The sequence below is a fragment of the Zootermopsis nevadensis genome, unplaced genomic scaffold (assembly GCF_977971745.1).
Source record: "Zootermopsis nevadensis isolate Lab colony 2312 unplaced genomic scaffold, Znev_1.0 Znev_ptg000017l, whole genome shotgun sequence".
NCBI classification, from domain to species: domain Eukaryota; kingdom Metazoa; phylum Arthropoda; class Insecta; order Blattodea; family Termopsidae; genus Zootermopsis; species Zootermopsis nevadensis.
Window position 1 is genome coordinate 1,823,019 of NW_028259149.1, and position 13,529 is coordinate 1,836,547.

The 13,529-nt window shown below is 40.9% G+C and overlaps 1 protein-coding gene across 2 annotated transcripts; it reads left to right on the forward strand.

Annotated features, from left to right (window-relative positions):
- The first annotated feature begins 349 nt into the window (after window positions 1-349).
- LOC147873610 (uncharacterized) lies at window positions 350-11,693 on the forward strand. Of its 2 annotated transcripts, XM_087350034.1 has the most exons (4): window positions 359-452; window positions 1,130-1,290; window positions 6,571-6,641; window positions 10,634-11,693. In XM_087350034.1, the coding sequence occupies exons 2-4, from the start codon at window positions 1,288-1,290 to the stop codon at window positions 11,649-11,651; spliced, it is 1,092 nt and encodes a 363-aa protein (XP_087206160.1). In that variant the 5' UTR covers window positions 359-452; window positions 1,130-1,287; the 3' UTR covers window positions 11,652-11,693. The 2 variants fall into 2 exon arrangements, with proteins under 2 accessions (XP_087206158.1, XP_087206160.1); XM_087350032.1 differs by lacking the exon at window positions 1,130-1,290 and having other exon boundaries at window positions 350-452.
- The last annotated feature ends 1,836 nt before the right edge of the window (window positions 11,694-13,529 follow it).

Here is a 13,529-nt window from a genome sequence, read left to right on the forward strand (position 1 = left end):
GGGTGAAAGTACGTGATTTTTTTCGCAATTAATTGCCTACGCTGAATAAAACCTTGTTAAAACTCTCCGTGGAAGGTAAAGCTCTTCAATTTTAGTAAATTTATTTATTCACTAAGCAAAATAAAAGATCAGAATAAACAAAACAAATGGAACTATGTCACAATGAAACAAACTGTTTATATTTTCCTAATAATCCATTTACAACAATGTACACATTGCAGATGACTACAATGGAACATCATTTTAAACACGGAGTCAATAAACAGCCTGTCTCTCAACAATAGAAATCAACTTCGCTGCGATCTTCAATTGTTGTGATTCAACAACTCCGGTTTCCATAGTATGCAAACCGCAGGGAGTATTGGAGTGAGAGGCAACATACTTTTATTATTCTTTTGATCATAATGTGGAAGTCTAGGAAAAATTATTCGAGACTTACCGCCGATAGTCCTGTAAGTAAAAAAATAACAGTCTTCAGCAGCAATAACAAATTTAGTAGGATTCCTAGTCAAGATAAACTGTCTTAAGTTAAGTGTATGTTTTCATCACAATTCAATTGTAACTTAATTACTATTATTATTATTATTATTTCCTTATTTTATGGAAACAGGTAGCAGTAGTTCCTGTTCTTAAAAAAGGCAGCTCTGCCACTGTTAGTAACTACCGACCCATTTCTATACTTAATACTTCTTCCAAATTATTTGAACTTGTTATTTATGTTCATATCTCACATTACATAAAGTCTAAATTAAATCCTTGTCAGCATGGCTTCACTAAATCTAAATCTACAGTAACTAATCTCGTAACCTGTCTACATTTTATTAATCCAATATCTGGCTCCTAGGGTCAAGCTGATGCTGAATCTGAGAGATTTTTCTATGTTCAGTTTTAGCCCATTGATCAAAAACAGTCCTTCTGCTAGATGCGCATCAGCTGTTAATGTCGTCTGCAGAGACTTGGACATATTCGAGACGAAAATTGTCACACATCTTCACATTCTATAATAGTACAATTCGCTTAATTGATTTAAATTATTTTTATAAATATGCTAATGTATTTAGTTGCAATTTTCCTGTGTATTTACGTCCTCCGTATTAATGTATTTTATATTCTGCTTATTTTATGGTAGGGTCACCCAAGCCGGACAGGTCTAAGGCGATGCGACAGACTAAGAGTGATACCCTGGTCTTCCAGGTTGGGGGTTGGGCGTAAGGCTAACAAAATTTCACCGTAATTAAAGCAACATTACGAAAAAATTAACTAAGCCTCGGACCAGGACGGACTCTTATGGTATGACCACGGCAATTGAAAAATGACATGAGATTTGGTACTTGGAACATTAGGAGCCTCTATAAGGCTGGGGCACTGAAATCAGTGAGTAGGGAATTAGAGAATTATAAGTTAGACTTAGTGGCAGTGCAGGAAGTGCGATTGGAGGGGGAGGGCACTATCCCAGTGGACAATTTCACATTTTTCTATGAAAAGGGAAGTGACAATCATCAGTTAGGGACGGGTTCATTGCAGAATTAGGGCAGCAGTTAAGAGAGTAGAATTTGTTAGTGACCGGTTGTCTTACGTAATTTTGGAAGGACGTTGGTGCGACATCATTGTCCTTAATGTTCGTGCCCCAACTGAGGACAAAAGCGATGATATCAAGGATAGCTTTTATGAAGAATTGGAATCAGTATTTGATATATTTGGCAAGTATCACATGAAAATTCTGCTAGGAGATTTCAATGCAAGAATTGGGAGGGAGGATGTCTTCAAACCCACAATAGGCAGGGAGAGTCTCCATGCACTTAGTAATGATAATGGCGTCAGAGCAGTAACCTTCGCTACGTCAAAAGATGTAATTGTAAAAAGTACAAAATTTCCACACCGTGATGTTCATAAATACACTTGGACTTCCCCAGATGGCAGAACACACAATCAAATAGATCATGTTTTAGTAGATAAGAGAAGGCAGACAAATGTAATTGATGTGAGATCATTCAGAGGAGCAGATTGCGACACTGATCATTATCTGGTGGTAGCAAAAGTGAGGGAGCGGCTTTCAGTAAGTAGACGAACTAAACAAAATTTTGATACAGAAAGATTTGATTTGAAAAAATTAAGTGAGGGAGAGGCAAAGGAACAATATCAAGTTGAAATTTCGAATAGGTTTCAAATTTTAGAGGCAAATGAGGATAATGAAAGTGTGGACATCAACAGGGAGTGGGAAAATTTCAGAAACTGCATCAATCGTATTTCAGCCAAAGAGAAACTAGGATACTACAGGAGAAAGCAAAATAAACCGTGGTTTGATGAAGAATGTTCCAAATTAATAGATCGAAGGAAGCAAACAAAATTTCAATGGTTGCAGGACCCAAACAAAACAAATGCGGATAATCTATGTAACGTGAGACATGAGGCTAGTAGAACCTTTGGGAATAAGAAAAGGGAATACCTGAAGGGCAAAATTGCTGAACTTGAGACAAATAATAAGGAAAAAACTTTCAGAGATCTGTACAGAGGCATTAATAACTTTAAGAAAGGATACCAACCCCAGACCAATTTGTTAAAGGATGATAGTGGCAATTTGCTTGCAGATCCAATTGAAATAGTGAATAGGTGGAAAAATTTCTTTAGCGAGCTCTTAAATGTTCATGAGACTCGTGATATTAGACAGATTAAAATGCATACAGCTGCACTGTTGGTGCCAGAACCTAGCTTAGATGAAGTGGAACTAGCCATTGGGAAGTTGAAAAGTTATAAATCTCCAGGTATCGATCAGATTCCAGCAGAATTAATTAAGGCAGGTGGCAAAGGGTTGCATATGAGGATCCATAAGCTTATTCAGTTAATTTGGGATAAGGAAGAGATGCCACAACAATAGAAGGAATCCATAATTATTCCTGTTAATAAGAAGGGGGACAAGACTGAGTGTGGTAATTACCGAGGATTTTCTCTGATATCAACCTCATACAAAATTCTATCAAACATTCTTTTGGCAAAATTAACTCCATATGCGAATGAAATTATTGGGGATCATCAGTGTGGGTTCAGAGGAAACAGATTAACGATTGATCAGAACTTTAGCATTCGTCGGATACTAGATAAAAAATGGGAGTTCGGTGGGACTGTTCATCAATTATTTATAGATTTCAAAAAAGCCTATGTCTCGGTGAAGAGAGAAGTGTTACATAATATTCTTATTGAATTTGGTATACCAAAGAAGCTAGTGGGTCTAATATAAATGTGCTTAAATGAAACCTGTAGCAAAATTCGAGTAGGTAAATATGTATCTGAGACATTCTTCAACAAGAACGGTCTGAAACAAGGAGATGCTTCGTCTCCCTTGCTCTTTAACTTTGCGCTAGAATATGCCATCAGGAAGGTCCGAGATAGGCATGAGGGTTTGCAATTGAACGGGACACATCAGCTATTGGCATTTGCTGATGATGTTAATTTATTGGGGGACGATATACATACAATAAAGAGGAACGCAGAAGTTTTACTAGAGGCTGGTAGACAAGTGGGGCTGGAAGTAAATTCAGAAAAAACTAAGTACATGTTAGTATCTCGTCATCAGAAGACAGGCGGGCAAAATTATCTTAGGGTAGCTAATAAGTCCTTTGAAAGGGTTACAAAGTTCAAATATCTGGGAACAACAATAACAAATCAAAATGACACTCATGAGGAAGTTAGGAGGAGATTAAATTCTGAAAATGCTTGCTACTTCTCAGTTCAAAATATTTTGTCTTCCCGTCTGATTTTAAAAAACCTGAAAATTAAAATATACAAAACAATAAATTTGCCCGTTGTTTTGTATGGGTGCGAAACATGGTCTCTCATTATGAGGGAGGAACACAGATTGCAGGTATTTGAGAATCGGGTTTAGAGGAGGATATTTGGGCATAGGAGAGAAGACGATGGGGCATGGAGAAAACTGCATAATGATCAGCTTAAAATCTTCACTCCTCCCCCAGTATTGTGAGGGTGATTAAGTCGAGAAGAATAAGATTGGCGGGACATGTAGCGCGCATGGATGGGACAAGAGGTGTGCACCGGGTATTGATCGGGAAACCTGAGGGGAAGAGACCCTGAAAATGGATGGCGCTAAAGCTCCGTGCCTATACCCGGCCGCCGGAAGGCAAAGGCGTGTAAGCTGAAGCCCCGGCGAGTAGGAGGGCGCGGCGGTGTGCGCGGAAGGGTCAGGGCGCGAGCCCGCCTGGAGCCGCCGCCGGTGCAGATCTTGGTGGTAGACGTAGATGGGAGGATAATGTCAGGCGGGATGTATGGGAGATAGGAGTTGAAGGAGACTGGATTTTGTTGGCCCAGGACAGGGTCCGGTGGAGGGCTTTGGTTAATTCGGTGATGAACCTTCGGTTTCGGTAAGCCATCTAGTTAGTTAGTTAGTTGAAAACGTACAGCTTGATTGTTGCAGGTATAAACTGGGTAAAAATGTTCTTGGGAATGACTAAAGAGGAAAGACGACATGAATTTCTAGGCGTAATTGAGAGGACAATATTAAAATGAAACTAAAGCAACGGATGGAAAATTGTTGATTGGATTCATAAGGCATTGGACAAGGGCAGGTAACGGGATCTTGTGACCTCGGTGCTGAATCTGAAGTCCCATAAAATTTGGGGGATTTCTTGACTACTCGAACGACTATCATGTTTTCAAGAAACACTTTGCTTCAGCCTTTTCGTTAGTAAGTTAAACCCTGTTTGTTTGAAAGAACATTAAATATACGTAAATTAGAAGTACAAAAATTTGTAAGGATGTTCATGAATGAAGAGGCAGAATTTGAAGCGATGATCTGGAAGAAAATTTTAAAACCCTTCCTGTGCTTTAAGCATTACTATTCGTATCTTACAATTATAAGTGTACATTCAGAGAACGACAATGCAAACGCTAAAATGTGGATGTTTGATGAGAGGAAGCCAACACCTAACGGACGTTTACGTACAGTTTCTTTAAGAATCAAAGGATTTTCAAAATTAACACATAATCCTGAAACGATGTACGTCAATAGAGTTTCGAAGATATTTATCTGTGATATTGTAAAGGGAATAAAACATGGCAGTAATGCGAAAGTCATTTCGATCCTTCAGTATGACAGTGAATTTCAACTAAACTTGGAGCTAAGAAATTAAAATCAAGATCTTAACACAACAGTTATATTTGAATTAGCTGTAGACTTGATTTACTTAAATGTGAAACTGACATCTTAAGATTTGTAGAAGCAAAAATTAAGGCAGTATGAAAAGATGCTTTATGGTTTGTTTCTAGTTTTCTTTCTTGAATGATAAGTGTGGCGGAGTGAGCTCTCGAACAGAACACACTATTCCAACTGAAATTTTTACTAGACATGGTTCTTAACAAAAATAAAAATAAATGTTATAACTGAAAAGAACATCTGCCCCGATATTTAAACATGTAGCCTGTGAGAATAACCAAGTTCACGACTTTGCCCCACATCAAATTACTTGCTCTGCACTACATACATCAATCTAAGCAGGTGTTCTTCAGGTACAAGGACTGAGAAGTGAATGATCTGTTATAAAGATGTGTAAACTGATACTTACATGTTTAATTATGCTAACTGACGCTAGGATCCGTATGTAGGTTTACAGGAGCTTCAGATACTCTGCAGTAGATGTGTGCTTAAGTACAACTAAGTAGAATACCTCTCAATTCTAGGATTGAAGAGTTAAATGAAACAGTTATAAAGCTGAAGATTACCGTCTTGAGGGATGTTAGGCCGTATAATGCGGTAGAATTTGACGAAGGCATCGGTGGTGCCTAATGAGACCACTGTAATCGACCTGGTGATGGAGACAGTAACCATATCTGGAACGCTGGTCCAATTCTACCAGTCTATAAGGAGAAACATCCCAAAAAGATAGTCATTATCATGCCTGACTCTGTGTGAAATTAAAATCTAGTCTGGTTAGAAAACTAAATTTCTGGCGTTAATAGGAACTTTGTAAGTTTGGCCGATTAATACTTTTACATTTTCGTTAAGAACTCAAGTGAACCGTGCCTGAAAGTAATGGATTATTTACGCAAAATTTTAGTATCCACTGCTGAAATGCTTTAGACAGATTACTTACACAAAGGCCTGTAATAACATTTTATGTATCTGACCCATCCAGAGTTTAGAATTTCCTTTAATTTTATAATCTCGTGTAACTAGACATTTTAACTTTAGTGTAAAATAAATAATGACCAAACACACAAAATTTCCCTGCTTACACTTCGTCAAAATTTCAGCCTTTTAACTGACGTGACTTTTCATGCTAATACCGAGATCCATTCCACATTATTCTATTGCAGTGTAGCTTAAACTCCAATAAAAACCGAGGCGTGGATCCCAGCGACAATTAGCGAATTTAAACAATTGCATCTTCACTTGCGATGACACCTCACAAACCAATATTTTATATGCCGTAACGGGAAATTTTCAGGATAAGTGTTCATTTTTGTAACGGCAGAGATGCCGTGAGTACTGTAACATTGTCAGTGTTATGACGGGACATCCGATTTGCCAGGGTTTAGTGAATCGCATCTTCTCTCTTCCAGGAACGTTCGAAACGTGACAAGGAAAGCGAGAATGCCAAGGGAGAAGAGAGCGACGGGGGCACCAAGGCCAGGTATGTAAAGTTCACTGTTACAAGAGCCACACTCAAAGTTATGAACACGTGGTGCATCAACTGCTTCGGTTATTGGCTCACGTATACTGAAGGTAGACGAGATGGTTTTGTTTTACGATAAGCTACAGCAGTGATTTGTGTCTGTGATCGCATGGAGAATGTGTCACTTCACTATCTCAGTAATTCACATTGAAATCAAATTTTAGAACCACGTCGAATGTTCAAAGAATATCGGTACTGAAGATTTCAGCCTTGTGGGTTGTTGCGCTGTGTAGTCTGGTTGATGATAACCAACGTTCAGAGGTCATAGTGCCTCCGTCATCAGGGCGATGATTATGCCAATAGCCAATCGACCAACCAAAAAAGCTAACTAAGGGCGGAGTCCTGCGCAAGCGCAAGACATCGTCCCTTGCTGGGTAACACCATTGCTGCGTACGAAACGCATTGCTGGAAATGGTAACAGAGCCTTATAACTAAAAACGGAAATTTTGCTAACGGTAACAGGGATCCGTCGTGGCGGGAACCTCGACCGTTCAAACTGGGGTCTGTTGCTGCTGATGGGAGGTTATCCCGTCAGGTAATTGTCCAAAGAATTTGGTTTGTTGGTTCTCTGGGGTTTGAACCCAGAGAGGGAGGAGCCGTTTCGGCTGAAGGCCTCTGCGGCTTGGGGGGTCACTTCAGCTGAGAGCCTCCGTGATCGAGGGTGGCGGGCCGTGCCCCTATTAAATTATACCCTGGCATTCGCCTTACAACTGAGGAAAAGCACGGAAATCCCTAGTCAGGGTAGCTGAGTGGTCTGAACACTGGTTGCGCCGACTTGGCCTCTTTGGGGACAGCCTCGGCTGGAGTGCTGAACATCAGTCCCCCTCGGTTGCCCTTGGGTGACCTCTGAGAGCCCTCGTTCGGCACGAGTGCCTCCCGAGTTGCCGGACTAAGGGGTTCCCCGCACCAGCTAACCTCGAGTCAAATCTCTCAGTCAGTGCTCTGATGTGGTCGGCAAAGAGCGGGATCCCCAAATCCTCATGTATTTGCCTGTTACTAACGTACCAAGGCTCGTTAGTAACAATGCGAAGACACTTGGATTGCAACACTTGCAGCTTGCTGACGTGCTTGCTGGCAGCTGACCTCCGGATCGGGCATGCGTAATATCATGGGACGGATGAGCTGCTTATAGAGCAGCACACCGTTCCTGATGGACAGGCCACTTCTCCTATTGATGAGCGGGCCTAGCACACCTAATCGTTGCGCCGCCTTCTTTCCCACCTGGTTGACGTGCGCCGACCAGATAAGCCCGGCGTCAAGGGTGACCCCCAGATACCGCGCAGTTTTGACCCATTGGATCGGCTGTCCGAGAAACTGCACCGCTCTGGGCTGTTGGATGCGTCTTCTCGCCGAAACGAAGAGAACCGCGGTGCTCTTCGAGACGTTGATAGCAATCCTCCAGGCCCTGAGCCAGAGCTCAAGTCTACTGAGGTAGGTCTCCAGGCGTTGGGCTACGGGACGTGGCTACTAGAGCCGTGTCGTCCGCGTACTGTGCTAACTCGACGTGGCGGGACGGTGTGGGTATGTCGTTGACATACAGACTGAAGAGCACAGGGGAGAGAAGACCGCCCTGCACAACTGCAGCCCACATGGCACGACGTGCGGACGTGGATGACTGGAAGGACGTTTGAGCACTGTTTGAGAGGTTTGCTCGAAGTTAGCTGGTGTGGGGAACCCCTTAGTCCGGCAACTCGGGAGGCACTCGTGCCGAACGAGGTCTCTCAGAGGTCACCCAAGGGCAACCGAGGGGGACTGATGTTCAGCACTCCAGCCGAGGCTGTCGCCAAAAGACGGCCTAGTCGGCGCAAAGAGTGGTCAGTCCACTCGGCTACACTGACTGAGGTTTCCGTGCTTTTCCTCAGTTGTAAGGCGAATCCCAGGGTATAATTTAATAGGGGCACTGCCCGCCACCCCCCCCCCCTCCGATCACGGAGGCCCTCAGCTGAAGTGATCTCCCCCCCACAAGCCGCAGAAGCCTTGAAACGGCCCCTCCCTCTCTGGGTTCAAACCTCAGAGAACCAACCAACCAAATTCTTTGGACAATTGCCTGACGGGATAACCTCCCATCAGCAGCAACAGACTCCAGTTTGAATGGTCGAGGCTCCCGCCACGACGGATCCCTGTTAGCGTTAGCAAAATTTCCGTTTTTAGTTATAAGGCTCTGTTAACATTTCCAGCAATGCGTTTCGTAAGCAGGAATGTTGTTACTTAGCAAAGGGACGATGTCTTGCGCTTGCGAAGACCTCCGCCCTTAGTTAGCTTTTTGGTTCGTTGGTTGGTTGGTCTATTGGTACATTCATCGCTCTGATGAAGGAGGCACTATGACCTCTGAAACGTTGGTTAGCATTGACCAGATCACACAGCACAACAACTCAGAAGGCAGAAATCTTCATATTCACCGCTGTGAAAACCTCAAATCTTACAATATCGTTACTGTTGAGATAATCCGACAAATAAAAGTACCTGATTCTTTATTGACTAAAGTTTTTAAGTTTTCCTCACGTGTGTGTTGAGATGGAATAGTGTGATGCCATAAATGAAATCAAAGATGTTTTCACAACCAACTGTCTCCGGTGAGCAATTGTATAATTTATTTTCGACTCGTGCATACGTTAGAAATCAGACGATGCCCATAATGTTTAAAACCGTTCCTTTCGCACCCAGAGTGCCCGAATTTGTAGACAAAAGATTACTCCCAGTTAATATTAAATGGGAACATTCAGTAGAATGCCAGCGAGACATTTTTGGGCCGACCGTCAGTATCTACTTTGATGACTGAGGAGAAACGCGTCATATTAATTTATGTATATTCAATGTGACTAAAATTATAAATCACAGGACAAAGTTTTGCATCACTAACTCGCGCTGTTGTATGGGAAGGACCGCGTTAAATCTTGAATTACTTCATGACGCACCTACAACTTTCACCATCACTTTTTAAATTGAATTATTTAATACTAATGAAATACTTCATAGAGTTTTGAATATGGCTTAGGGCACGATTTAGAATGAAGTTTCGAAGCAAAATCATATTAGGGCCGGGTCTCTATCAGAAGTTCTAATCGGAGAACACGTCTCCCCTTGTTTGAAATCAAGCCGCGAAGTACCTTACCAAAGCCCAATCATGATAATTAGTTTGGTTTGATGTCTGATTCCAAACTTAATCCGAACCTCACGACTGACCCTTCCCAAATAACTACTGTGACATGCGTGTCCAGAAAGGGAGATCTCACGACACCTACTGGGAATTCCAAAAGAGAACTTACAATGTCATTAGCATGCATAATGCCTATTTACAAATTATACATAGGGCAGAAGGTCAACTGTAGCAGCTTAATAGTAAAATTAACACGGCAAGATGGCTACTTAATTATGATTGTACATGCACTTTTAAAACTAATTTCAAGAATGTCTTGTATTTCTATTTTGTAAATATTATTACAAAATCGTGTTTTTACTATTGACCCCGTGAAAAAAAACCTATGAAGGTTAATGTACCTGATATGTCATCCTTTCTGCGAAATTAATATAAAATCGGTAAAAATGCTTTCGTTTACGATTTTAATGTTGCTGGGCTCAACTGTAACATGTTACAGACGTCTCAATTATCAATGTTACAATTATCCCCGCGACGTTATTACCGATAAAATACTTACTCTCTTTAACAACACAAAATAAATTACATTTACATTTCTATGCATTAAAAGAGTAATAAATTTAGCATGTTTTGAACATATGGCAATGTACTACAGGCTTACGTGTAATACAATTGAAAGGATCGAAGAAACCAGAAAAATGCTTTCTTGTCGAAAAACACGTCTTTAATATATTGTACGTGAAGATTACATATAAATTTGTGTATGTTTTTCGTGTTGAATTTAAAGTACAGTGTTGCTATAATAATAAAAATAATAATTAAATGCAATGTAATTAAAATTGTTTTAATGCAGGACCAAGGTGAAGAACCTCGATGAAGAGAAGAGAGTATCTTCAGAACAGACAAACGAGGAACGTCTTTCAACGGTAACTTCCCAACATGAAGGGCAGCAGAGGGAGGAAGTGGATGCAGCACACAACTTCAAAAGCTGCGATGTAACAGAAAAGACTAATAAAAAGTTACGGGGTGATCTAACAGCTATTCAGAAGAGGCTGGACGACGTCGAAAAATTCATGTTCGGACTTGGATCAAATAAATGTCCTATGAGACTAAATGAAGTCGGGAAAGTGGATGCTAAAACGGAGCAGGACCTTCTGGAAACCATCAGCAAACTGAAGGAAGCTGTAGAGAGGATCTCTTTCGAAAATGAAACACTGCTAGATAAAATGAGGGAGGTAACAGAGCAGCGTCGCAATGAAGAGAAAAATAATGAGGCCATCAAGGCACTTAATGAGGCTGTACGCACGTTCAAAACTGATAATTTTATAGATAAAATTTCCGAACTGCAGGAGCAGCACCAGAATGAAAAGAAAGGAAATCAGGAAACCATAAAAAAACTGAATGAAGCTATAGAGAGGATCTCCTCAGAAAATAAGAAGTTCCTAGTTAAGATGGCAGAACTGGAGGAGAAGCACCACAATGAAAAGAAAGAAAATGAAGAGAACATCAACAGACTGTGTGAAGCTATCGAGATAATTGCTTTAGATAATAAGAAAATGAATGTTAAAATAAAGGACCTGACGAAGCAACGCCATAATGAAACAAACGAAGATCAGGAACATATCGACACAATGGGTGAGCCTGCAGATATGATTTCTTTCACAAATGAGAGAAGACATGTTAACATGGCGGAGAAGAACTGCAGAAAAGTTAAATACAATGATGATATCGTCAACAGGCTGAACAGACTGAATCAGGCTGTAGATAGGATTTCATATGATTACAAGGAGCTGAAGGAGGAAATCGGTTTGTTTCGAAACTGCTTTCAGGATGGCGACATCGCAGTTGCCAAACCTGACGAGGCGGTGTAGCATCTCAATGCCAGTGGACACAGGAAACTCGAGAAGAAGCAGGTAAGTCAAATGAATACTTTCGTATCCCACTTACCGAACACGCTTTATTATTACATCTTGATGTTCGATAACCATAGAAGAAATCATGGCCACCTCCCGTACTCTAGATCCTCCACTGTATTTAATTAATCAACTTCAATGTCTCCCGATTCACTGCTGGATCGGTCTGCAATCAAATCATGATTGAGTAGAAATTGTGCAGTGTCAGTGGGTTGGTCACTCAAACACTAGGAAACCTCCGAAAAGGAGGCGGTAAAAACACTCAGTTGGGTTGTAGAACCAAGAAACAACAACAACAACGAATCCACCACCTACCTTAGGCACCAGATTTTCCTCATCCATCATTTTTCTATCACTGCTCATAGGATATTAGAGTATTATATTGAGGTCATGGAGAATGGACAACCTCCAAAATAAATTTATCCAATTCCGTCCAGTGGGTTGAGTAGCGTTGACTGGACACACGTGATAAGCCCATTATGCATTCTCCATTTGCAGTTCGAGCAAAGAACGCATAACAGTGAGTGGCATTATACAGATTGATTTTGAATGTATGTTTTAATGGCAAAATGAATCTATCTTTTACAGAAAAATTGTGCAACAGACGCCAGCGATCCCTAAGAATTTCACATCCAGAGGGTCACGTTTTGTCAGAGGCCTTTTGGAGAAAATGCCATTAAAACGGTTAACATCAGGGAAGACCATCAAGCAGGACATCATGCAGCATCAGTTCTTCAATGTGAGTTCTTTCCCATGTCTGTTATCACAGAATACTAGGCTGTATGTACATGTTTCACTTCTAAACTCTGCCTTGTACACTAAGAAACTGCCCCAAAACGGCAACGCGTACACAATTTGAGACCCTTCATGCTATTTCTAGATGAATTCATTCTTTCAAAACTTGAGTAAGTGAAAAGTTTGATTTTAATTCCCAGAGAGCAACTCGTGTGTAATAAATGTCATAGGCCAAAGAGTCTGAGGACAGTAAAAGGTTAGGATGAGAGTGCATTATGTACTGTGACATGAAACCTTAAAGGCGTGATGAGGTTTTGTCAAACGTCCCACCCAGCAAATGAAGTATTGTTGAATAACTTAAAGCACAGACTAACATTTATAGCCAAACAGATAACAGCATTTCAAAATTCTTGTACTTTCTGCACAACTGAAGTATACAGGGTAAGTCAAATGTAGCTGCACAACTTTGAAGAACTGTAACAGTGTTACCTAGGCCAAAATGTGCTGATATCACCAGATATCTGTAGGGCGTAACCTCAAGTTTTGTTTGTATGTTGTAGTTCTTTACATTGCCGCTGAGAGCGCTTGTGAATTGCGGTAAACACAATTGAAACTTATCGTGGCGAGGAAAGAGCACAATATGTGTTGTGGTTCGAACAAACGAAGGGTGCAACTCAATATCAGCAAGATGGTGCACCTCTTCACTTCCATACAGATGTCCGAGCATGTTTGGATGTCCACTTCCGAGCTCTGTGGATTGGTCGAGCAGGTCCAATCGCTTGGCCACTTCGTTCACCGGATATCACATCAGCAGATTTTTTCCTGTGGGTACACATTAAGGATCACGTTTACCACCTACCCTTACTCAACGATCTTAGGGAATTACAGAAGAGAATTTGTTGGTTTCCACAAATCACAAGCGCTCTCAGCGGCAATGGGAAAAACTACAACAAAAGTACGAAATTTACGTTACAATCACTTTAAAAATTACATTATACATAGTGATAATACAATAACCCCTGTGTATAGGAATTTGGACTGTTTTCAATGTTTTGTTAATTATTCATTTTTCCATATAGAATTTAAAATATTTTGTATCTC